Below are 25953 nucleotides of genomic sequence, written 5' to 3' on the forward strand. Positions count from 1 at the left end.
GTGGCAATTTTTCAACAGGAAAGCTTCAGAAACAGACTCCAATGAGAAACTGCTGAGCTTGAATTAATATGCAAACTAGCTACCATTAACTTGGGTTTGAATAGAGACTGGGAGTGGCTGGGTCATTTCACATATTGAATCTATTTTCCGAAGTTAAGTATCCTCACACCTTCTTGTCAGCTGTCTAAATGGGCCATCTTGATTTTCACGACAAAAGTTTTTTTCTCCTGCTGATAACAGCTCATCTTAACTAATTAGCCTCTTACAGTTTGTATGGCAACTTCCACTTTCTCTGTGTATATCTATCTTACTATATGTTCCATTCTATGCATCCGATGAAGTAGGCTGTAGCTCACAAAAGCTTATGCTCTAATAAATTTGTTAGTCTGTATCTGCAAAAAGAAGAACAGGAGTACTTGTGGCACCTTAGAGATTAACACGGCTGCTACTCTGAAACCTCTAAATAATATTTTATATATATTTTACACATATACATACATACACACACTTCAAAACCAAATACTGCACATAATTCTCCCTCTGGGAAGAGGATGTGAGAATGAACACATGATAGAGGCAGTGGCTGTAGGGTAGCAGAGATGCAGTTAAACCCAGAACTGTGGTAACATGATCCAGCAATGAGTTGCTTTTGTTCTTGCCTTTAAAAATGTGAGAAGCCCCAACAGACCTTCTCACATGTACCACAATTTGTAAGATCAGGGCCTATATTTGTAGGCTGAAGACCACCAAGCTAAGTAATTGCACATCAGAAGAATTTTTTTAAAACCTTTCATAAGTAATATTTTCATTTTTCCCTCAGTCCAGTGCAGTCTGCCAACTACCTGGAACAGTGACTGTACTCTAATAATTTTCAAATGCTATCCTGAACATATTTCAGACTACAGGAAATATTTTTCTATAGCCATAATCTTCAATTTCTTGAAGAAACTCCTGGTGGCCTCAGGAGTAGGAGGACAGAGATGTCAGTTAAAAGAAAACACAAAATCCTTCAAAATAGGAAGCACTCTTTGCCCAGTAGTTCCTCGTGACTTAATTGAATAGTTAGGATTTCATATCAATTGCTGCAGTGCACGTAACTCTGTACTGTTGCATACAGATCATTAATCCAATTGTTCAAGGAGATGCACACAGGCCCATGCCCAGTCCCAACAACTCTAAGAGACTTTGGGTTGCCTTCAGGAGTCTCTTTAAGGATCCTCTTTCTGAACACGATTTGTTTTCTCAGAAGAGTTATAATGATTTTTTGCTGTGGTTTAAGCTTTGTAAAGTAGGCTTGTTGGGGGTTTTGTTTTGTTTTTTTGCAGGGGCCAAGGGGGTCACTCTGAAACTGGAAGTTGGTTAAAGTTAGTTTAAAAAAAAAATGCACAGAGTTTATAATATGCAGTCTTTTTTTTTTTGTTATTGACAGAGGCTTTCTCTACCAGAGAGAAATAGTTGAGACATTAAAAAGGTGTTATTTTACTTTTTTTTTTTTTAATACTTAATGTGGGCCTGAGACTAGGAGTAGAGTTGTGACCACAATCACATGGAAAAGGGGGAAACCTGAGAAAGGACTGGAACTTCAAAGAAAGAGATACTGTAACAGATTCAGAACCACACACATTAAGAGCTTTAGTCAAAAGCAAACACTGCAGCAGTATAGTGTAAATGAGAGAAAATTCTAGTGAGACTCTGGAGAATAGAATAAGACAAGAAAGGACAGAAATACTATGTATAATACTGAAGTACCTTTGAAAGTCTTTCTTCACTCTGGTCTGACTTACCTGGACTATGCTTTCACCTGAAGACTCTGACTAAGAACTTCCATAGCAGCCTACTCACACCCCATGATTCTAACTACCAGATTGATCTCTCTCAACTCTCCTCTAAGGTCCAGGTGTCTATTAAGCTATTTAATTGCCACCCACCCACTTAGATAATTAACTCAGGTGGATGTGGATTGGTTCATTCTCCTCAGCAGAGCCTGCCACAACTAGGCTGGTCTCTACCTCCCCTAAAAGGCCAGCACCCATGATATACACATTTTGTCAGTAGTTTACAGTGCTTCAGCCAAGCATTTCACCTCTGAGGCTCTTTCCAGTTTCCACTCCCTAAATTGCAAATAAATTAAAAAGAAGTTATTGGGGAACACACCCACCATCCCAGTATAGACCGTTAGCAGACAATTTGGGGAATCCTAGCTCTCTAATTGAGATTTTCTTCAATAGCAAACTGCCACGTTTCCAGATATTTAGTTATAAGAATAATCTGCAAGGGACACAACTTTGCCACAAAACTAAGGCCTGTTTAGTTGTTTATAACTTGCATGTACCCCAGCGTGCTTTGCTTTCTTAAGTGACTGAAAATCCCCCTTTAGTCCTGATAAAAATGTAACACAATAGCCATCTAGTTATAAATATATTAAAATAAAGGACGAGGAACATATTTCTCAGTCATATAGGTCACCCTGAGACCTGAAAAAAAGCCCAATAAAAACCAGAGTGTTTCTCCACGGAGTTCTTAATCATCTGCTTTTCCTGTGCCAGTCCTACAAAGGACACAGGTTGCCCTGACAGTACCAGGCTCACAGCAACTTTATGCAGGTGTGTTTGTTTTAAGGGAGAACAGCCCAAATTAAAAGCTAGCTTTACTCAAGGTTTTCTTATCCATCAGCGCTCTGTTGCTGCACATTAATGCCTTCCTGCCAGTCCTTCTTTAAATTGTCATAACATCTGTCCTTCTGCCCTTTGATAAGAGAAAATAAATGAGAACTAAATTCTGGCCAGTTTAGAAGAGAAAGAAGAGAGAACGTGAAAGAGCCAAACCTATTTGCTGAGAGGAAGTTGTGAAAATGGGAACTCTTAGCTCAGATCCTACAAACACACACACATACTTAGTGTTACACAAGAGTAGTCCTATTGAATTCAGTGGCATTATCACATATGTAAAGTTAAGTGCATGCACAAGTGTTTGCAGGATTGGAGACTGCTAGTACCTTAAAGCCCCACCCCAATCATCCTCTTTCATTTATCTCTCATGTTTCTGTGCATTTTAAAGAGCTACTTTCAAATGAAGCAGCATAACAGTTGTTCAAACCATACATCATTGATGCAAGAAACCACAGCTTTTGCATAAGATTGGATAGCAATTTACAGATGCTAGTTCATCTTTAGTTCCTACCAGGAAACCAAAGCATAGACAATGAGTTTATCCTCACAATGAATGTATTCTATGACACTAGTGAAAGAGGATCCGATCCAGAGTGAAAAGGAAAATCAAACTAATCTTCTCAGAGTCAACAGAGAAAATGAAATAGTGGTTCCAAATCTGAGCAACTCACATATGCAACAACACATTAAGTATGTTATTGGACAAGTTTCCCCTGGTGTAACTCAACTGAAATCAATGGAATTGTACTAAGAATACATCTGAAACCTTTACATCAGTTTGCAAACTCCCTCTGATCTGAAGAGTTCACATTATGTACGCTAAGAGAATCAGAGCAACATGGAGGGTACAGAGATTGTCTGCAGAGAAAGGAGAGTTATTGGTTGGAGAAACAAAGAAAATCCCAGGGACCCAGTTCTTCCTTGCAGAATATCCTGAGGGAAAAGAATGAGACTCCTGCAGAGCACAGCACAAAAACTGTGGACCAACAGCATACATCCTGAGTCCAGCTCCAGACATCCATTAACGCTGGTGGATATTGTTACTGTTTCTTATTTTATGATGGGGAGAGTATTTTATGATGGGCCCAGATGGGTAGCTACATTTGAATTTGCACTAACTAAGCAGGTACTGTAAGATCAGACATGTGGCTGAGTATCCATACATATTATGCCAGGCAATTAATACGTGTGTTTTCTGTACATACACACACACACCATGAGAGGAATGCTGGAAATGTGAGAGCCCAGGAAGAAAAAATAATAATAAATAACTAGCAGCAAAGACTTACATAACTCAAAACAATCTGGAGGCAAAAGACAGTATATGAGTCTGCAGAAAAGCACACTCACATCTATCTGTAGTTTTTATACATTAAAACATATATTGCTCAATTTTTTTCAAGAAGTTCTCACAGTTGCATATACTCCAGTGTTCACACTCCCATTTCGGATTCAGCACTTTACATCCTTCAAAGCAATGAGTAATCCCACCAGCTGAACTAAGTAAGAGAGTATGGAAGTGAAGGATAGGAGTGAATCAAAACAACACATTTTCAGGCCTTTCCTGCAAGAAACCACTGTCCCCTTTTCTGTGAATTTATGTGTCGGTGAGGATGGTAAATGATTGTCCTTTTTGAGTGTGTGTTTGAGTATTATCAGCATTGTTTTTCATGTTGCAATGGGCCAATCTTGCTTGTCTTTTGGCAGAATGTTAAAATGCCCTGACTGGTTGTGTGTGTGTGTGTAAACGCCCCCCTGGCCGATACTCTGAGAGCGAAGGGCTACAAGGTGCAGATGGATGCCCGGATCGTCGAAGCCCTGGGCGCTTGGGACCCCTGCAACGAGCGTGTGCTGCGGACCTGTGGGATTGGTCGATGCTACGCATGGCTCATGCAGCGCCTCATGGTCTCGGACACCATCCGATGGTCCAGGGACATCTACATCAAACACATCACCAGCCACCAACAGTACCAGGAGGTGTGAGCCGGTACGACATCGTGCATCAACTATGGGAAAGGGACTGAGAGGCTTTTTCCATTGGACCATATGAACTGGAACCATAAACTCACTGAACATTAAATCCCACCAAATGAGGGTAAATCCATCCTCATCATCGTATCCACTCATTATACTCCACACCTGAACATAGCCATTATATGAACAACATACCCCCATATCTCAATGTCTGTACTTTGACCCATTAAACTTTTACCCCCAATCGGGGAGATTGCAGATTATGTATTCCTTACGCCACCCACTCATAAACCGAATTTTGCAACCCTTGATAATATGTACCTTATTCCCTGATAACCAGAAACTTCTATGCTTAAACTTTGTACCGTTTTCTTTTTACTTCAACATCACCTTAATATTTAGTAGGAATCCCTACCCCACTGTCAAAGGAGCACATACACCCTAAACTAGTGTCAAGCCCTTCCTGGAATATAGCTTTAATGGTATCTCAAAAATGGTTAACATCATCCTCAGCTTCCTAGCTAAGCATATTTGTCTCTGTGGTCTCCTTGCATGATCTGCTCCGTGCTCATTCCCTCTCTCTCTAGAGGGCAAGGCCTATCTCCCTTATGCCCCATGGGAGCAAATGGGTCACATATGCCTCAAGGAGTTATTAAAACTTCAGCAGCTTTTTGCAGGGTTCTAACAACATCTGTGACTGGGTAGGTCAATGGTATTAAAAAAAACCCAGCAAATGTATGATGACTTTAGTATTTAACTGTAAAAGAAAAACAAAAAAGTCATTCTTCCTCAGTTATTAAAAAGGTGAACAACTCTTCCACATTAGTTTTGTCTACTGATTTTGCTTTGTAATAATTTTATTATGTATTCACTTCCAACAACTTACAGTAAAATTAGAAAAGCTGCTATTAATGCTCCATAACCTATTTTATAATCTGCTGATTCTTAATGTCCCAGATAATATGCAAACAAACTATCGTAAATTTTGCTAATTTAAAAAAAATGAGAGCTTGGTAGATGTCCATATTTTGTTTGAAATGCCTATGTTGTTGTATAGGTTGTGGGTGGGTAACAATATGCAAGGATCTTGTAACAGACATTTCGGAGAGAACCTTCAACAGTATCCCTCACCTGCCAGTGGAGAATTATACTCCAGATCAATCCAAGGGTCAGTTTATGATTTCCATCCACTATGTCTGTGCTTCCAATATTCACCAAATCAACCTATTGGAGAAATGCAAAATAAGTACTGTATGAAAAAGTATTTGGATACTCATGCATTTTGTGAAAGAAACTATGACAAAAATGTAATTTATTTTGGATTTTGAGAAATATAGGCATTTGAAGTAGTTATCTGATTAATCTTGAACCAGTTTGTTTAAACCAAATTTTAAAATATTATAATAGGTTGGATCATTGTTTTGTTTTTCTGAGGGTGCATACATTTGCAAAAGTAAATATTCAACACTTATTTGATAAATGGAACAATTAAAGTGCTGGCAAAAAGCAAGTGGCAGAGTTAGCGATATGGAGATATAATTATCCAAGCTCTAAAGTTAAGTGAAAATATAAAGTTAAAATACAATAATTAAATACAAATCCACCCCTACATGTTAATGCAATATCAGGACTGCACAATTAAATATCACAAACAGACACTTCAAGGAAATACAAACAATAAGGTTCCCACAACAACTTCAAAACTGTCAGTTTGCACATTTTGTTTGTTTTACAATTTACATTTGACCAAAAATAAAAACCCTCTAATAATATTACAATGCGTATTCGGCAAGAAAAAAAAAAGGGAAAAAAAGAAAAGAACATATGTACAGCCCAGCCCCTTTAACAGTTCTGTGGGAGATCCTATTTTCTCATTTGCTGAATTTGTGATTGCAATGTAATGTTCCATTAACTGTTTTGAGATGTACGAGGCACCCATATTGAAGTCACTGAGAGTTTTGCCAGCAGAGGATGCATTTTAGAGGCCAGGGAGGAGGTCAGGGCTTGTGGCCTGGAGCACACCCTACTGCATTTCCCAAGTATGGCTCACTGAATTTGCCACTCCAGCACATTACTCTGGGGCAATAGCCTCCCGCTGGGGGCTTTGTCCTTCAAGATATTGAGTACTCTTTGTGAAGTGTTGAGCATCTTCAACTCTCATTTCTTACAATGGGAGACCAGGGTGCTCAGAATATCAAAAGAGGCAACACCTTGTGAAATCATGTTCTGAGTTTGAAACACCTTTCTCAAGTATCCTATTTAACAAGTCCAACTTCTGCATGGCCAAAACTGTATCTATAGTGAGACTATAGGGTCAACATCATGATCTGCACTCAGCATGTGGACTCATGGAGCCCTGTACCACACAGCTAACTCCTGAAACTAGTAGAAATAATTTCTGCATGATTGCCAAAAGCAGCCACCACACTGGCACAGGCTGATTTTGAAGAGTTGCTACACACCAGTGTGTGTGGGTCATTTACACTAGCCTAATGCCCAAAGCCAGAATTTTTCCAAAAAATGTAACTTCTTTTTCTTAACTGAAAAAAACTGAGAACTCAGAACGACTCTTTTTTTTTAATTTGAGAATTATTAAACTGTTACAAATAGCGGTGTCTGAGTCATATCAGAATCAGATCAGCAGTCTCTCAGTACACTTTCCATGAGGAAGTTAGATGTCATTCCCTAGATGACAAATGGGCTCTGAAGTTTCACTTGCCTAGGAAGAAATTATTTAGGACATCCCCTACACATTCTGTATCCCTTAAGGATCTGTGTAAACAGAATGCCAAATCCACACATATTTTGTCACAGTGCATTTGGCTGGCCATTGAGACTTGTTACACATAAGCCAGAATAACAGTACCTCAGAGTCCCAGAAGTCAGTCTACCAGGGCTAAAGTGGAATAAGTTGCCTGCCTTCAGAACATTTCCATTTTAAAAACCCGTAGGGCTCCTACCTGGAGATTTGTACATAATCTTACACAGCACTACTCTCTCAATTTAGCATCTAGATTCAAGGGTTGCCTTGAAAGGGCAGTCCTGCAATGCCTGTTTCATTACACCTTCTCAGTTCACTTACCGTACGGACTGATCATTAGATTCCCACCAGTGGGATTCTCAGTGCCCCAGCCAATACTGAGGGGGAGCTGTGGAGAAGGGCTGCTCCCCCAAACCAGAGAGAAGGAGCACGCTTCCCTGTTACTTCTCCCTTACTGTAATCCCTGGGACTATAGAGAAGCAATTTTAAGATATTCATCAGTAACTCTTTGAATATAGTCCCCTCTGCTTATTTATACTACCCATTCACCTTCTTCTCTCCTTTTAGAACTCTAAAGTTTAGCAGAAGTACTTGGAACCACATGCTCCTTTTAGAGTCTTGGCTCCAAATACTTGATGTTGTAATGGGGCACTCCTGGAGCCCAACAGATGCTGCTTTTCAGAGGTTTCTGAAACTTAGCAGGGTACACATCCTACATGTGTGACCATTCAGAGGCTACGGACTCAAAGAACTTCAGTTGCGGGAGAAGGTTTTTTAGAGAGGGCTTTTAGTTTTCTAATCTGACGCTGCATAATATACGTGGCATCTGATGAAGCTGTAACCTACTAAAAGGGTCAATTTTAATCCTGTCCTGAACAACCTTGACATACTCATAACATTATTTAAAAGATGCTTGCTTCTATATATTTAAGGGGCACAAAATGTGTCTACTTTGAACGTGCATGAGCTGTACTTCCTGTACACATTAGAAAGGCACTGTAGCTGTGTGCTGGAATTTGAATGAACAACCCACTAGCACATTTTCCTAATGCACCAGTAAACAGATGTTTTAAACAATTTTTAAAAGTAATATTATACTGTATGCATGTAATGAAGACTTTTTAGCACATTGACAAATATTTGACCACTGAATTTTTTCAGAGTGATATACAGTTGTCTATTGTACACAGCATCCTTTCAGTGATGCAGAATTGGCAACTTTAAACAATTTCATTAAAAATGTATGACCTCTCATAAAGATCCCTATTACCAATTTAACACTCCCGTTAAATCACTTTGACTTATGCACAAATGATCAGCTAAGTACACGTTACCTTAGAGTTAGAAAATCAATGTATCCATGTACCAGCTGAACTCAAGCACATTGAAAGACTTACTGTACCTATCAAGAAATCCAATATAACATGAGGCTCAGAATGCGTGATTACTATTCCATCACCGCTTACTGGGTTTTAAGTGAATGTTGTTATTTATCTGAATCTATTCTTGGTGGGAGAGGGGAGATGTGATATAATTAGGTGGCCACTAACCATGTCTGGTACAGTTATTGGTCAATTAGAATGTAGATACTAAGGGAATATTTACTCCAACATTATAAGAAGCATATTGGCCTGAAGAGTCAATCTTAACAGAACAGAGTGGAATGTGTGGTGTTGTTTTCTACCTGGCTCACATCTTTAATATTGTTATCCCATAAACACCTAAGGAAATATACTAGAAATTGTTTCTCCTAAGAAAAAACTCAAATTTTTAGACATAACTCCACCATATTTTGAAAGCAAATGTTTAATGAGTTGAAATTCTGACAGCTAGAATCAACTCCTACTTTACTAAGGAGGATTTTCGGTAATGAACATTTTTAATATTTATTGTAACACCACATTAACAAAGAATTGCACTGGATCAGGCTTCAAATAGCATTTATTACAGATTTATTATTCAGCTACTTTAAAATCTGCTGCCAGAAAACATCTGAATTATATTTGGCACAAACAGACAGCCACGTTGCAGATCCCATAGATAATTCACATTAATACCATTGCTTTGATGTATAGTGGACTTTAGAAACTGTATCCTGTATCCAGGGGTTGAGCTATCACTTACAAAGCATTAAGCATGATGTCTAATGCGTGTTCTGACCTTGTCCAGATGATTACTTACATTATTTTTCTGCAAGACCTGCAGTGCTTTGTTGACATTGTTCAGAGCATGAACTCTTGTGGAGCCCTTTTCTTTTGCCTGTAAGCACATGCAAATAATAAAAAGCTGAATATAACAAGAACACTTCTTTAAGTCCATGGATTTGTATTTTACAAACATGACTATTTTGGAGACGATACTATAATTATGTCTATATATCTGCAAAGTAGAATTTAAACTACTAAAGAAAGACAATTGTGAAACAATCTTAATCTGACCGCTAACATGGTTACTGACATTTTTTCAGTGAACATATAATCAAAATGTATATAGGAATCAGATAAATTCAGGTTATTTTTATTATGATTAATCTCCCTTGCCAGAGAAAAATTTAGGAACACTACCATAACAACCAAACAGATAAGCATCAGCATGTATAATATTTGCAACTATCTCCTCTCTGGAATTTGACTCATGTTGTCAGCTTGTTTCCCTAAATTTATGAGAAAGTTTAAGAGAAAGCTCTCAAGCTCATGAAAAACAAAAAGAAAATGCAAGAGACAAGTATCCAACTATTGTGCTGTGTTATTTTAGCCTTTACATGTTAGTAAGGGCAGATTTTATTCCCTTTAATGTTAGTCAAGTTACTTCAAGACATATATTTTAAATGTCAACTCTGTGAAAAAAGTCTGTCTAACTCTACACAATTTATTATAAAACCAATTTCTGCATATAGGAGTTAAACAATTTAACTGAGAAAGCCTAGCTTCCCTTTAGCATACAAAGGGGTTGGCTGCTTTACATCCTTAGTGTGTGGCCATAATGTTACCATTTGCTCATGCATATTATGAACCTGCTACTCCCAGACTCAGTTGTGCTCATCAGTCCAGGGTGAGCTCCAGGATTAATTTTGCTTTAGGAAGGCAGACTCCTCAAATCCTGTCTACACTAGGAATATTTTTTTAAAAAAAATATCCCATCTTTGCTAGCACTGATTCAGCTACACTAAGATTAGCAACCCAGAGTCCTCATGCAGATGGACTACTACCTTCTGCCATCACCGGTCAAATAGGAAGAGGATTTTTATTTTTTTTAAAAAAGAATTAAATTTAAAGAAAAACGCACCCTCAAACAAATACAAAATATAAGCAAAGATCTATGTTGGAGGGAGAGAAAGATATTCTGCTCAAATAAGGAAAAGAAGGGAAAAGCGATGCTGCATACAAGTTAGAAGAAATAACAAAAGTATGATTTACCAACGCTTTTGAGGTTTTCCCATAATTAGCTGCACATATGGCAGTCACTGATGACATATTTCATCATGTGTGGCTGATCAGATAGAAGATAGTATAAACTGTAAACATTAATGTTGTCACAAAATGTTTATAAAATAGGTCCACAAGGTTTTTAAGCAAACATCTCTAGCGAGGTACTAAACAAAAAAATATTAGAGAACAAGAGGTCAAAGATTAAATTCATTTTTGGAATACATACTTAACTGTGGCACCTGTCCAATTTAGCTCCCTATCCTCAGAGATGCTGAGAGCCTCCACTGGTGCTTAATTTGTGCCAGGGCTGATCCCCGGTACCTCTAGGCTTGGCAGTTCATAGCCCTGGCACCTTTAGGCTTGCTGCATCAGTTATGAAAGTAAAAAATTTGCTTGAGCCCCAGCACCTAATTGCTTGAGCCCCCGCACCTCTTTCATTACAAATTAAGCACTGGCCTCAACTCCTGCTGAAGTCAATAGCTGTTGATGGTGCTCAGCATGACTCAGGACTAGAGACTTGGTTCTAACAGGTGCAGAGTTCCCTCAACTCTCACTGAAGCCAGGATTAGTTGAGGATGCTCAGCACTTCACCAGAGTGTCAGCACTTTGCCAGATGTATCCATTGAGAAATACTAGTGTGATTTTAGCCAATTATCGATATCTTACAAGACTGTCAAGTGGAAAAGAACAGTAAGGTTTGTAATTACAAAAATGTATACATACAAGTTTTTGGCCTGTAAAACCTTCAAGGAGCTCCAGAAGTCTTCGTCCATCTCGAAAATCATGAAATAGGTCTTCAATATAGTGCCTCCCAAACTGAAATAAATATAACAATGACATGTTGTTAGCTAAAACAGCAACGGATAGAAATGGTTATATTTCACAATATCACTCTTATTAAAATGTGAGGTTAGAACCACAGAGTTGTGAGCACTTGTACATTTTAAAAATGCAGACTATGTCAAAACATTGCTCTACTAAATACAGCAGTTGTCCTATAAGACGAAACAGGAGAATAGCTTGCATACAAATTGATATAAATGAGACTCTTCTCACAAATTTCTGTGTTGAACAGGCACTGTCTAGTAGCTGAGACCCTAATTTCAAAGTAACTTAAAATGGTTTTCACTTGATGAGGAATGCACACCACACATTAATTCTCTAAATTATAAGATAGTCATTATCTGTGTGAAACTTATTAAAAGCCAAATATTTTTGTGCTCCCACTATTAGCTTACACTGTTATACCAGAACTCTACACTTAGTTATTGACAACATCCATAAAGCTGGGAGACAAACTACGTTTGCTGATTAAGTTGCAGGGGGAAAAAGTTAATTAATATTTGCCAAATGAAAAAGGAGAGAAACATTAATTTTAAACTCCAAGGAGGATCTTTTACACAAAGATGAGAAACAAAACCCCAAAACTATCAGAAAACAGCTAAGTGTCACTTCCAAATCTTATGGTCGAACTGTAGATGAATTGAACACCCTCAGCTGTCATCTGAATCCATGTTAACTGAAACGTTCAGAACCTTACAGGATCAGGCACAATGGTTAACATTCGGACACACATTGAATCATACCATATACGGGGGTGTGGGGGGTGGGAGTGAGATTTCCTCCCTTGCTTTTCACTGTCTCAAGAGGGTGAAAAAAGGTGGTTTTTAATCTTTTCTAAAATCAAGTCAGGTTTTTAAGTTAATGCTTATGTCACTGACTAATGAATAAAGTAGAATGAAACAGCAAGATGATTTTTATAAAACTTAGTTGATGTGTGGTTTTACCTTCACATTTATTTGATAACTGACATTTTTGTGACTTTGTATTAGAGCTGGCTGAGAACCAGAACAAAAACTAATGACTGTATTGTGGATGTTAAGATTTTGGGTTGATTCATCTATCTCTGAGCACAATGTACTTGCTTATTTGTGACACTTCAGGGATTGATTTGTCATGAAATATCTGTATTTTGATTCACTGGAGATTAAGCCACACCCTAGATATAACTGGGCCTTTTATCAAGAACAGTGTGGGAGAGGCAGTGAATCAGTCACTCAATAAGGAAGCTTAATGTTTTTTTTTTCTGTTCAGTTACTCACTCAATCACTCCAGTGCTCAGTGCTGCTCACTCTAACCAATTCTGAAGCTCCAACATAAGCCACTTAGCTAATAAGCCATACACTGCCATTTGATTGCTTGTGTCAGATGATACTGAATAGATTTGCATGATTCACAAAGACAACCCTTTCTAACCTTAGTTAAATTTTCTATTTAACAAATAATAGTCAATCTGCTCCATTTCCTACAATGTGTTTAGTATGATGGACAGCTTTGATAGAGTGTTTTACAGTGATAACACAGGTACATGATTTAGGACATTGGATAATCACCTGCAGAGGCCAATAAAAAGTTCTACAACCTTTACACCATGCTATATAAAACCGCACAAATTAGTAGGCGTATGTCTGTACCTTCAGCTGCACATACACTGATCTGTGAAAGCCACAATTGGTGTATTTATACCTGAAATGGAAATGAGTGTTCTTTCACCTTCATAAGTGCTGTTCCTTAATTTATTAAGCTTTATTAAGTTCTAAACATTTTTTTTATTTGCTTGATTATTGTAACAGAATACAATTATTTTTTTGGAACATAGTTCATCTTTAATAGTTCACAACATATGCTGGCTGGTGATCAGCGGGTCTGACACCCACCAATTTCCTGTTATTTCATTTTGGCACAGAACCAGTAACATCATTCACAGAAAATATTAACATGTACATTGACAATTTTATCTTCCTAAACACAAAGCAGCACTCCCTTCAAGATTTATACCAGGCTGCAAAAGAGCAGGAGCAGATAGATCCCACCATATCAACACATACTACTATGGCTCACTATTAAAATGGTCTTTCAAAGACTCCTTGAGCCATATAGCTCCATGTTGAGGTCTTCTTATAGTCCTTGTTTCTAGCTGTTCAAAATCAGCAAACAGCCACTCCACCTCTGCCCTCCACTGCAGCAGAAACCTTTCCCCCTTTGCTTCACATATATTATGTGGGACACAACAGGCAGCTATAACCATTGGGATACTTTTTTTCACTCTCATAAATACACAATGCCAGCAGCACTTTAAATGACCAAACCCACATTCAACTGTCATTCCGCATCTGCCGAGCTGGTAGTTGGTTCTGATGAGGTGATGGGTGTATGGCTTTATGAGCTCGAAGAGCAAGGAGTAGGCTGGGTCTCCCAGAATTACTACTGTCATTTCAACATTCCCAATCGTAATCTGCCAGTCAGGAAAGTCCCTGCTTGCAGCTTTCTGAACAGTCCTGTGTTCTTAAACATGCACCTTCCCTGACCAGTCCCCGCAGATGTTGGTAAAGTGATCAGTGATGTACCAGTGGTTGCATTACCATAGAAAGGTACTCCTTTCTGTTGACGTACTCTGTGGCAAGGTGCTAAAATAAGGATATGTGTGCCATGTATTGCCGCCCGCAGCTTGGGAACACCATTTCTGCAAACCAACCACTATGTCCTGCACATTTCCCAGAGTCACAGACCTGCATAGCAGGTGGCAATTAATGGTCCTGTACACTTGCATCACAACTTTCCCTGCTGTGGATTTCTTGACTTCAAATTGATTCCCAGCTGACCGTTAGAAATCTGACATTTCTGTAATGGAATCATCACTTGCTTCTCAACTGCCAGTGCAGCTCTCATTTTGGTGTCCCTGAACTGGACGGCTGGGGCGAGTTTGGCACACAGATCCAGGAATGTGGCTTTGCGCATCCAAACGTTCTGCAGCCGCTGCTCGTCATCCCGAATGTGCAAAACAATGCAACCCCATCAGCCACTGCTTGTTTCTTAGGCCCAGAACCAGTGGTCCACCATCTGCAGCTACTCTGTGAATGCCAACAGCTTTGAATATTTTTTTCCTATGTCCCACAGTAATGTAGTCTCCAAGGAAGTTTCCTGTGGGTCCTTTTGCGGCTCTGAAAAAACTGCAGGATCAAGCACCCTGTATTTGCAAGGCTCATGACAATAGTGCAGAGCTGTGCAGGCGCCATACTTCTGTCAGAGATGGTGGACAGCGAAGGGAGACACATAGGTTTGTGGGAATTTTGAAAAGAGGTGTGAGATATTATGGGATGTGGATTAAATTATGGGACTGAGAACACTGCATTATGGGAAGCTGAACCCATGCTCCCAGTCACCCCTGCATAACTTGTTTTGGCCTCAGGAGGCATTGGAAAAACTTCCCAAAACACCTTGCACTGGTGGGTGATGAGTTGCAGAGTGGGATGGCTATCCATTATACACTGCTCTCAGCATCGATACAAGTGCCCCAGTGAGGACGCGCACCACTGACACAAGAAGTGTAGTGTGCACACGCACAAGAAATGTGTAAACCCTTCTGCCAGGTGAATCTGGCAGCAACCAGGGCTGAGTTCAATATCTAGGGGTTCCTTTCCAACAGTACAACACAGAACTGGCTAAAGCCCCCAACCAGTAATCTGGGAAAATTACACACCACCCCTGGACACCTCTGAGAGGCAATACTTTCCCACTCACAATCACAGAGTCTGAATGTAGAGAATAAAACTTTAATGGAAGGAGGGAAGACACTCAACAGTAATTAGGGAAAATGCCACAAGCGGGATTCATAATCATAAAATTGTGAGCAGGACACCCACCCCAGAGTGCATGGGGCAGTGCCTCCCACCTCATGTTCTTGAGTTCCACAACCAAAAGTTCCTTTTCTGTGCCCTGCTCCGCTCCCTCACCATACCCCACTCACAGTGGTTGTCCTTGGTCAGTGAGGACCCAGGGTTCAGAGGAGTACCTGTGTGAGTTTACCTCCCACCCAGGAAAGAAGGCACCTTGCTTGCACTTGCTCTGGCTGGCCGCCCTGCCAGCCATATTTCCTTGCCACCTGGCCCTCCAGCCAACCACAGTTCCTCTCCACTGGCCGCCCTGCCAGCCTCTTGTTGCCTCGCCATCTGCTCATTCGCCGGCTGACTGTTAATCACCTTCTGGTGCCACCTGGTTCTCTGCTGTGACCTCTGCACATCAGCCTCTTAGTAATTTTCAGCTTTTTGCAGGCTGGGGTAGAAACATTGCCCCATCTCAAGTGATTTCAGCTCTCATTCTCCTAATGAAGCCTATTTAGCTCTTTCTTAGAATAGTGGGGAGGAACGGGTTAAACCACACTGGGGACCCTGAGGCTACGTCTACCCTATGCAGCTTTTAGTGACACAGATGTGCAGCCATAGCCATGCCAGTAAAAGGCACACAGTGTAGCCTGTTTGTCGGCAGGAGAGAGCTCTCTTGCTGACAGAAAACTTCCACCCGCAACGAGCGGCATTAGTGTTGTCGGCAGGATAGCACTCATGCAGACAAAGCACTGTTCGCACCAGCACCTGTCGCTGACAACACTTTTGACTTTCGGGGTGTGTGTATGTGTGTGTGTGTTTTAGCACCTCTGAATGACACAAATTTTGTTTTTCGCTAGCCAATGTAGACAAAGCCTGAGAGACAGTTCACACCTCCTGTCTGGGACATCTGTCCCACCCTTCTTACTTTCACAGGGCTCTGGCATTTGAGCCCCTGGCTTATCGAGGTCCTTTCAGCGGTGGGTGATCCCCTCATTTAGGATAGGTTAAGCACACTTCTGCTTCCCTTTATTCATACAATAATGACAACAACATTGGTAACAGCATTTCACTACCCCTGCATTCAGTACTGAAGTGATTTGTAATCCAACACCAGCCAAAGTTGATTACTTTGAGCAACACCACTCTATCTGCTGGATATCTAAACAGAGAAGGTGTGTTCATGTAAATACAGGTTGCTCCTGAAGTCTCCCCCCCTCCCAGCTAGCTGTCAGGGGAGAATTCATTCAGACCCTGTTTAGAAATATAATAACTGTGACGGCCGTATGCCAACGTAACTTAGGTTGACATAATTTTGTAGCACAGACAAGAACTTAGTGATCACATTAGCCTTTAAGTGATTTCCTGAATCAAGGCCAGTGTAACTAAAAATGTATGTAATCCTCATTTATGAAAAATTGATTTGATATTTAAAATGATGGCATAGATACAATGCTGAAATAGTGAAGTTACATTCTTTTTTTCCGTATGGCTTTATCTTAATTCCTTATCCTTAATCTAAGGATAAAAGTCAGCCTTGTGCAGGGGGGCCAGCACAAGACATAAGTATACCCCAAATCTCACTTAAACATCATTTTGGAGGGATTAAGTGATGCACAGATCTCATGCAAGCCCTCTACTTAGGCATGAATCTCATCCATAAATGCTTTAAATGCAGCATTCTGAGACAAAGAGCATGACAACATTTTGGTAACGGAATATAATGATTATTATAATCATATTGCTTTGTAACTAGAAAAGCAAAAGTTAAAGTAACAAATAAATGTCTCTACCTTTCCCTCCTTCTATTACACATTAATTTTAACCAAAACCTTCAGTGCAAGTTAATCTGAGACAGTCAACAAATTCTACTTGACAAAATAATGTGGGGTTTTTTGTAAAGCTTTCAGAAAGGAAATAAAAACACAGCATGGCAGCATCTCCAGCAGGACATTTTAATTACAAATGTGTTACAAATAAATCTTTTAACAAATGCCATTGATTTTTAAAGGGCTTGGAAGGAATCCGTCTATTAATCAGCAACTGAGAATTACATAAGAATCCTGATGCTGCTGACACAGGACTCATCCCTAACCTGGACAAGTCTGCTTTCTCTCTGGCAGTAAGGGCAATTAAGTCTTCTTTCTCAAACAGATTGAGCATCTTCAGTGGATCGACATTGCAATAAGTCTTCAGAAACAAAGGATTTAGAGAGGTGGCAAAGAAATATGTAGTGTTTTCAAGGTCAGAAGAAAAGTGTACTTTAAGATGTATGACGCTTTGGGAAGAATAAATAAAGCCACTACGCAGAATGGCAGGTACCTGAGTATCTATTCTTTTTTAAAAGAGCTCTGCCTAAAAGGGGTCTTGGATTATACAACTACCACCTTTAAATATGGGGAAAAGAAAAACATTCAGACTAATCTATTGTGATTTTTATTTGAATTTCGTTATGCCAGTGTTAGGTTACCTTACAAATTTATCATTAAGAAAAATAGCTATACCAACAATTCTATTACTGAACAAGCATGTAATATGGGCATAGGAACATGTTTTGTTTTTGTTTGTAAATAACCCAAGGAAGGGTAGGGAGAACACAAAGCTATCCACTTGGCAAAATTAAGTCTGTTCTCCTGCACTGTAGTACTTTCCCGAGTTGTGCCAGCAACTAACTAGAACTGCATGATCCTAGTTAGTGTATAAAAAGACCCTGCTATTGCTAGCTCCCCTAGGAAAGCAGGTTTGCAAATGGTCAGCAAAATAATCCTCTCTGTCTATTTCAAGAGTGCTTCAGGCAGTGAACACAGGGATATGGGGATTTGTGAGTGGGGAAGAAAAAAAAGAAACAGAGGAAGAGACAGACAGACAAGGATAAAGGGGGCGGGGGGGTGGGCGGGAGAAAGGCTGAAATGAAGAAGGAAATGGAAACAGACCAATCTTTCAAGGGGGAAAAATATGAATGACAGCTTGAAATACAAACCTGGGAAATGAATGTCCTTCTCCATAATCTTGAGGGATCTCCCTGATTGGAAAGAGTATAGGGGCTATAAAATATACTGCACTGAGGTAAGTACTGTTCTGATGTGTTGAATAACAGTCAAACCACAGGTTTCAGAGGAACAGCCGTGTTAGTCTGTATTCGCAAAAAGAAAAGGAGTACTTGTGGCACCTTAGAGACTAACCAATTTATTTGAGCATGAGCTTTCGTGAGCCACAGCTCATGCTCAAATAAATTGGTTAGTCAAACCACAGACACTTTTGTTGCTTTAGCTGACATGACTGTTGTCTGTGATTACTAATCTTTACATGACACAAAGAGAGCTGAAGAAAATCCAAAGGGATTTTTTTCAAAAGCTGCCACAATGGTGTGACATACAAGGAGAGAGAAGATTTCTGTGTTGTTATGGATTAAATTAAACCTCCAGCTCTACTAAAAATTGTAGAAAATGTGAACTAAGTGGAGAACTCCCAAACACAGATTTTTTTGCATTTTACAGGAGAAGGTGCAGATGCCTTGCCTGAATATGAATTCATAAAGCTGTGATTTAGAATTGCAGGGTCATGTACAATTAATATTTACAGGAAGACATGGTCATTTGAGATGGGACAGCAGCTTCCCCCAAGTGTTTGACAGCACCAAAGCTTAGCTAGACCACTTAGTACATTACAGGGGGTTGGACTAGTTGACCGCCTCAGATCTCTTCCAACCCTAATCTTCTATGTTTCTATGATTCTGTGTTCACATACTCTGGAAAAATGGAAGAGAGACTATTATTTAGATTGCAGAGATGTCCAAAATGTGGTAGGTACTTTTTGAATTCAGAGATAGATATAGTCCCGCCCTAAAGAACATACAATGTAAATAAATCCTAACTAAATTACATGTCTTCCACCATCATTCTCTAACCTTGAATTACAGCAACCCACAACTTCAATTCCAGTCTCTTTATGGCCCTCGTGCCCTATACTCAATTGCTTACCTACATGTAAAGTAGAAGGTAATATACTAATTATTTTTAATGAATAGATGATTTAATCAGTTTCTTGTAGGTGTCGTGGAAGAAGATGGTGTTTGGGGGAGATGTAAATGAGGAGAGCATATTGACGTTGGAAATTAGCTCAGGACATAGTGTGGTGCTATCGCCATGGATACCAAAATTGTGAAGGTGACATTGAAGAGAATAGAGACAGAACTGAAAAAAAAGTGTCTTGCCCAGTGAGGAGCAAATCAGACACTCCTTACTGTTGTACCTACTACTGCAATACTGCATATTCAAGTGTTCAGAGATGCGAGTTGGCTTAAGAATCATGAGATTAAATCATGAGATTGTTTTAAGAATCAGAGATTAAATAATAATAGGATTTATTTTAATTTACCTTCTGGGTTTTGAAACTTTACAGTGGACTTGGTCACTTTTTCAAGCCTTTCCCCACAATCATAAGGGCTAGAAGTTTACTTTTGCTTTTAAATAAAAGCAGAAATTCTGATGCACCCCATAGAACTCCAGGAGCTGGTACTTTAATAAAAACCCCAGATGTTATAAGACATACTAAAATATTAAGAGATAGCAACAATGCTATTATCTGAATTCACTAACCATTGGACAACATATTATTTTTCCTGATTTATAAAAAAAATGCACTTTTGATTAAATTAGTTCCCCCATTTTCCTCCTCAAGAAATGACAGAGAAACTAGTTTTGAAGGGGTGGGGAGGAGGGGAAGGGATAAAACTTGTCTGAGGAGAAAATCTCGCTTTTCACTTGCTGTTGCAGGCAAGTATTCATTCATATTATATTCGCCATTCTGGAATGGATTAGACCAATAAAAGGATTATTACTATGAAACAGGATACAATTTTTAAAGCATTTTTCAATTTTTATGGCATATTATCCTATCTGCTTACCTGTGACATCTATGAACACAGAATTCAAAACAGATGGAGGGTAGAGGGTCTAAGAGAAAAACAAAAAGAACTAAAAGAGTAAAGACTAAGAAACAATGTAGGACACAGAGATCTCAGGGCAAGAGACAGGGCCCTGAGAAAAGAGTATTATATGGCCTAGAAATCTACAGGGAGAGACAGAACACTAATACCAAAAGAAAATAAAATAGAGAAGAGCATGGAAGCATGGACACAGTTTGGGGGGTGTAGCGGGGAGAGCACTTGGTCCAGCCCTGAAGGGGTTGGGAAAGCCCTGTAGAGGGCTGGGGCAGGGAGTAAAACCCTGGCTGATTGGGGGAAGTGGTGGCCACGCCCCAATCAGGGCCCAGGTGGCTCTATAAAGCCTTTGAGCAAGAAGGTCCTCTCTCTCTAGCTTGGGGGGAAGGGGACAGACCCTCTCCTCTCCTCTCCTCTCCTCTCCTCTCCTCTCCTCTCCTCTCCTCTGGCTGCAAGGGCTGAGAAAGTACCTAGATTGGGAGCAGGGCTGAGGAAGGCCAAGGGAGCCGGGGAACTCAGGAAGGGCCTATTAGGTATGAGGGTTGCAGGGGCAGCCACCGGTAGGCAGAGGCAGCAGGTCCAAACCCCCTCGCCTGGGATGAGTGGCTTATACTGCAGTCGCCCCAGGATGCGGGGGCTAGCTGGTGACTGGCAGGAGCCTATGACTGAGACGAGGTAGGGATAGTGGGTGGGGGGTTCCCCTGGGAGGGGGAGACCCAGAACTGTGGGGTACTGCCAGGGGGCAGCACCCAGTGAAAGGGGTACCAGGGTCCTGGGAGGGACATGGGAGCCAGCAGCAAGGCAAGACACCAGCCTGAAGGAGGAGCTCTGGAGGCTGGATGCTAATTCCCTGAGATGACTAGCAGGAGGTGCTGTGATGGCGGGGTTGCCCTCCCAAACTGCAAGCCTCTGGTAGGCATGGAATTTGCCCCACATGCACAGCCTTTGGCCTGACTGGAGCTGCCCCTAGGGATGCCATCCTGATGTGCAGAAAGAATAGCAAATATGGCAGGTGACCAGCTTGGCTTGACAAAGAAATCTTTGGTGAGCTGAAACACAAAAAGGAAGCTTACAAGAAGTGGAAACTTGTACAAACGACTTGGGAGGAGAATAAAAATATTGCTCGAGCATGCAGGGGTGTAATCAGGAAGGCCAAAGCACAACTGGAGTTGCAGCTAGCAAAGGATGTGAAGGGTAACAGGTATGTCAGCAACAAGAACGTCAGGGAAAGTGTGGGACCCTTACTGAATGGGGGAGGCAACCTAGTGACAGATGATGTGCAAAAAGCTGAAGTACTCAATGCTTTTTTTGCCTCACTCTTCACAGACAAGGTCAGCTCCCAGACTGCTGCACTGGGCAGCACAATATGGGGAGGAGGTGAGCAACCCTCAGTGGTGAAAGAACAGGTTAAGGACTATTTAGAAAAAATAGACATGCACAAGTCCATGGGTCCAGATCTAATGCATCCGAGGGTACTGAGGGAGTTGGCTGATGTGATTGCAGAGCCATTGGCCATTATCTCTGAAAACTTCTGGCAATCGGGGGAGGTCCCGTATGATTGGGAAAAGGCAAATATAGTGCCCATCTTTAAAAAAGGGAAGAAGGAGATTCTGGGGAGCTCCAGACCGGTCAGCCTCACCTCAGTCCCAGGAAAAATCATGGAGCAGGTCCTCAAGGAATCCATTTTGAAGCACTTGGAGGAGAGGAAGGTGATCAGGAACAGTTAACATGGATTAGAAAAGGGCAAGTCATGCCTGACCAACCTGATTGCCTTCTACGATGAGATAACTGGCTCTGTGGATATGGGGAAAGCGGTGGACGTGATATATCTTAACTATAGCAAAGTTTTTGAAACGGTCTCCCACAGTATTCTTGCCAGCAAGTTAAAAAAGTATGGATTAGATGAATGGACTATAAGGTGGATAGAAAACTGGCTAGATCATCAGGCTCAACAGGTAGTGATCAATGGCTCGATGTCTAGTTGACCACCAGTATCAAGCAGAGTGCCCCAGGGGTCAGTTCTGGGGCCAGATTTGTTGACCATTTTCATTAATTATCTGGATTGTGTGATGGATTATACCCTCAACAAGTTTGCAGATGACACTAAGCTGGGGGGAGAGAGGGTCTAGAGTGACCTAAAGAAAATCAGAGGATTGGGCCAAAGGAAATCTGATGGGGTTCAACATGGACAAGTGCAGAGTCCTACACTTAGGACGGAAGAATCCCATGTACTGCTATAGGCTGGGGACCGACTGGCTAAGCAGCAGTGGGTTGGGTTACCTAGGAAGGTGGTGGAATCTCCATCCTTAGAGGTTTTTGAGGCCTGGCTTGACAAAGACCTGGCTGGGATGATTTAGTTGGGGTTGCTCCTGCTTTGAGCAGGGGGTTGGATTAGATGATCTCCTGAGGTCTCTTCCAACCCTAATCTTCTATGATTTTATGCCAGATGCCCAGTTTTCAACCGGAACGCCCAGTTGAAAAGGGACCCTCATGGCTGCAATCAGTACTGCTGACTGGGCCGTTAATAGTCCAGTTGGAGGCACAGCAGGGCAGGCAGGCTCCCTATCTGGCTTTGTGTGGCTCCCAGAAGCAGCAACATGTCCCTCCAGCTCTCCCCCCTTCTGCACTCAAGCTCTCTCTCAGAGCCCGCACGCCCCCTCCTACCACCTGCCCCAGCCCTGAGCCCCCTCCTACACCCCAACCCTTTGCCCCAACCCCCTCCCACACCCTGAACCCCTCATTTCTGTCCCCACCCCAGAACCTGCACGCCCTAGCTGGAGTCCTTACTCCCTCCTGCATCCCAACCCCCTATCCCATAGCACACTCCAAATCCCTTGGCCCCAGTCAGGAGTGCCCTCCTGCCCCCAAATCTCTCATCCCCGGCCCCACCCCAGAGCCCACACCCCCAGCTAGAGCCCTCACTTCCCCTGCAGCCCAACCCTCTGCCCCATCCTGGAGCCCCCTTCCACACCCTGAACCCCTTATTTCTTGCCTCATCCCGGAGCCTTCATTCCCACCCCAGAGCCAGTACCCCCTCCCACACCTCAATCCCTTGCTCAGCCTGGAGTCCCCTCCTACACTTTGTACCCCTTGGCCCCATCCCACCATCTGGAGCCCCCTCCTGTACCTCAAACTCCTCATCCACAGCCCCACCACAGAGCCCGCACCCGCAACCAGAGCCCTTACAGCCTCCTCTATCCCTTCCCCAGCCCAGTGAAAATGAGGTAGTGAGCGAGGGTAGGGGAGAGCGAGGGAGGGATGGAGTAAGCTGGGGGAGGGGCCTTGGTGAATGGGCGGGATAGGGGCAGTGCCTTAGAGAAGGGGCAGGGCAAGGATGTTTGGTTTTCTGCTATTAGAAATTTGGCAACTCTAGCTGTCCCCCTCCCCCCCCCCAATACATACGTCAAACTATGCCTATGCCCAGAAGCTAGAGACTAAGGCCATGATTCCACAAAGCTCTTATGCATGTGCTTAACTTTAAGCACATGCGTAAGTCTCTGGTTAAGCATATGCTTAAGTGCTTTCCTGAATTGGGGTGAGAGAGAAACTTCTAGAAGAAAGATGAAAGCTACAGTATATTGGCAAAAGAATGCCAAGGGATATTACCTATATAACACTCAAAAGTTATCAGGCATTCCTTCCAGTCTATTCGATGCCTAATTTTATGAAACAATAAGGAGAAACAGTGATGCTGATCTCAACAGATCTTTCAAGCCAGTTTTAATAAAAGAGAGATTATTACTTGCTCTTGTTCCTTTAAATATATTAAAGTTTGTATTTCTTGTCTTGACATATTCATTTACAATTTGTTTAGTTTTACTGAGAAGTTCTGAAAAACTGACTGACATTTCTCCCCACTGCTGCTGGATTACTATTGCAGCAAAAGTTATTGTATTTCCCATTTTTAAATACTTGTAAGAAACTCAGATGCTCCTGTGATTGGGGTCAGGTATATAAGCAGAACAAACAGTCAGAGAGAGAGAAAATAATTAAGACCGTGTCCTGGATTCATATGAGGCCCAAGTTTACTGCAATTTGCAGCCATAAATTGACAGTCTATGGTAAATGAAGAGTGACGTTATTAACATTTCCAGGAGTTTTATTTGGTCAACTCTGATTTTAAAAAAATATAGATAGAAAAACTTAAAGTTGACATTAGGTAACAAAGCCTCCCCTTTTGCTATTTTTATTTTATCTTTTTAATGGTAGGTGCAGAGTTCGATCTTCTAGTAATTGCATTTGCAAATTTGAAACACTGTTTTTGTGGCTGTTTATTTGACATGCATTATAGGGTTTTATTTTTGTTTCTTACATAAGCTCTTCCCAACAAGGACAGTCTGCTCAGGATGGCTGAGAATTAGTCAGCCAAAGAAGGGATTTTAAAGAGACTGTCTGAGCCTTAAATGACATCTTTGTGGTAATCCTTGGGCCTCAATCCAGCGAAGCATTTAAGGATATACGTAACTTTGTTTTTTGTACAGTGCCTAGCACAATGGCTCTGATCTCAGTTGGGATCAAGGTACTGTAATACAAATAATAGTTAATTTAAGATTAGAACTCCATTTTTGGTGAATGTTGCTGTATTCTGTCCTGTTTAATTAATGATATGCCTAGTCAGCTATAAGTGCTGTATTTTTTCCTATTATGACATGCAAAGAGACTATTAGTTTTTGTTTGATTGCTTTTAAGCCATTTTCAAAGATCATAAATGGACCACATTTCTGTAACTATTCCAGCTCAAATACAATGGGCCAATTTTTGCACATTGTTTATAGTCATTGTAACAAGATGGACTGGCCCTTTAAGGGCCAGAAGGCCTGGGGGTAGCCAGTTATACTCAGTCAGCTCACCTGTGCCATAATTAACTCTATTTTCACCAGAGGGGGCAAGTCTAATTGGGATCAGGTGACAGCCTGAAACATCTTGGTCTCAGAAATAGCTAAGAAAAGTCAGTTTGCAAAAGGAACCAAAGGGAGCAAGTGGAGCTGTTGTGGAAGGCCCTGAAGGAGGCTCTGGAAGGACTCCAGAGAAATAACCTGGGAGTCAGTGCTCTATCCCAGAGCCAGAGAGACCTAAAAGGTAGCCCAGAAGGAGCTGGGAACTGAACCTGGTGGGCAGGTTGAAGAGAAGCCCAAGAAGAGCGAAAGAACCTTGGTTTGGGTGAACTTTTGTTGAAACTTTTAGTTACACCAGAAGCAGGTTCAAACTAGACCTGACTTCGCCACAGTGTTAAGTCAAGGACAGAAACTGGCCATCAGAAGGCCAAAGAAGAGATCAGTAGGGGGTGCTATGGGCAAAGACCCTGGCAACATCATATCCTGATTCCAGAGGGGCACTGAGGCTGTGATGGGGGCATTTACATATACATACATAACCTTCTCTTTACATCTTCTTCTTCATAGATGGAGTACGATAGTCCACACCTGACTGTGTAGATTTTACATTGTCATGTAAGGTTCAGGAAATAAGTAATCTATGTGCCATTGGATAATGAACCTCAGAGCATTTATCCATTTCT

At 41.2% G+C, this 25953-nt stretch overlaps 1 protein-coding gene across 11 annotated transcripts in view; it reads right to left on the reverse strand.

The window, feature by feature from the left end:
- Positions 1-25953, reverse strand: part of DMD (dystrophin) — a 2122534-nt gene that overhangs the window by 1505485 nt on the left and 591096 nt on the right. For all 11 annotated transcript variants that reach the window (XM_075132091.1, XM_048863664.2, XM_048863629.2 and 8 more), the window contains exons 3-5: positions 11556-11648; positions 9586-9663; positions 5775-5867 (exon numbers count right to left, since the gene is read on the reverse strand). In XM_075132091.1, coding sequence (XP_074988192.1) covers positions 5775-5867; positions 9586-9663; positions 11556-11648 — 264 coding nt within the window. The remainder of the gene's footprint in view (positions 1-5774; positions 5868-9585; positions 9664-11555; positions 11649-25953) is intronic.

The sequence above is a fragment of the Caretta caretta genome, chromosome 1 (genome assembly GCF_965140235.1).
Source record: "Caretta caretta isolate rCarCar2 chromosome 1, rCarCar1.hap1, whole genome shotgun sequence".
NCBI classification, from domain to species: domain Eukaryota; kingdom Metazoa; phylum Chordata; order Testudines; family Cheloniidae; genus Caretta; species Caretta caretta.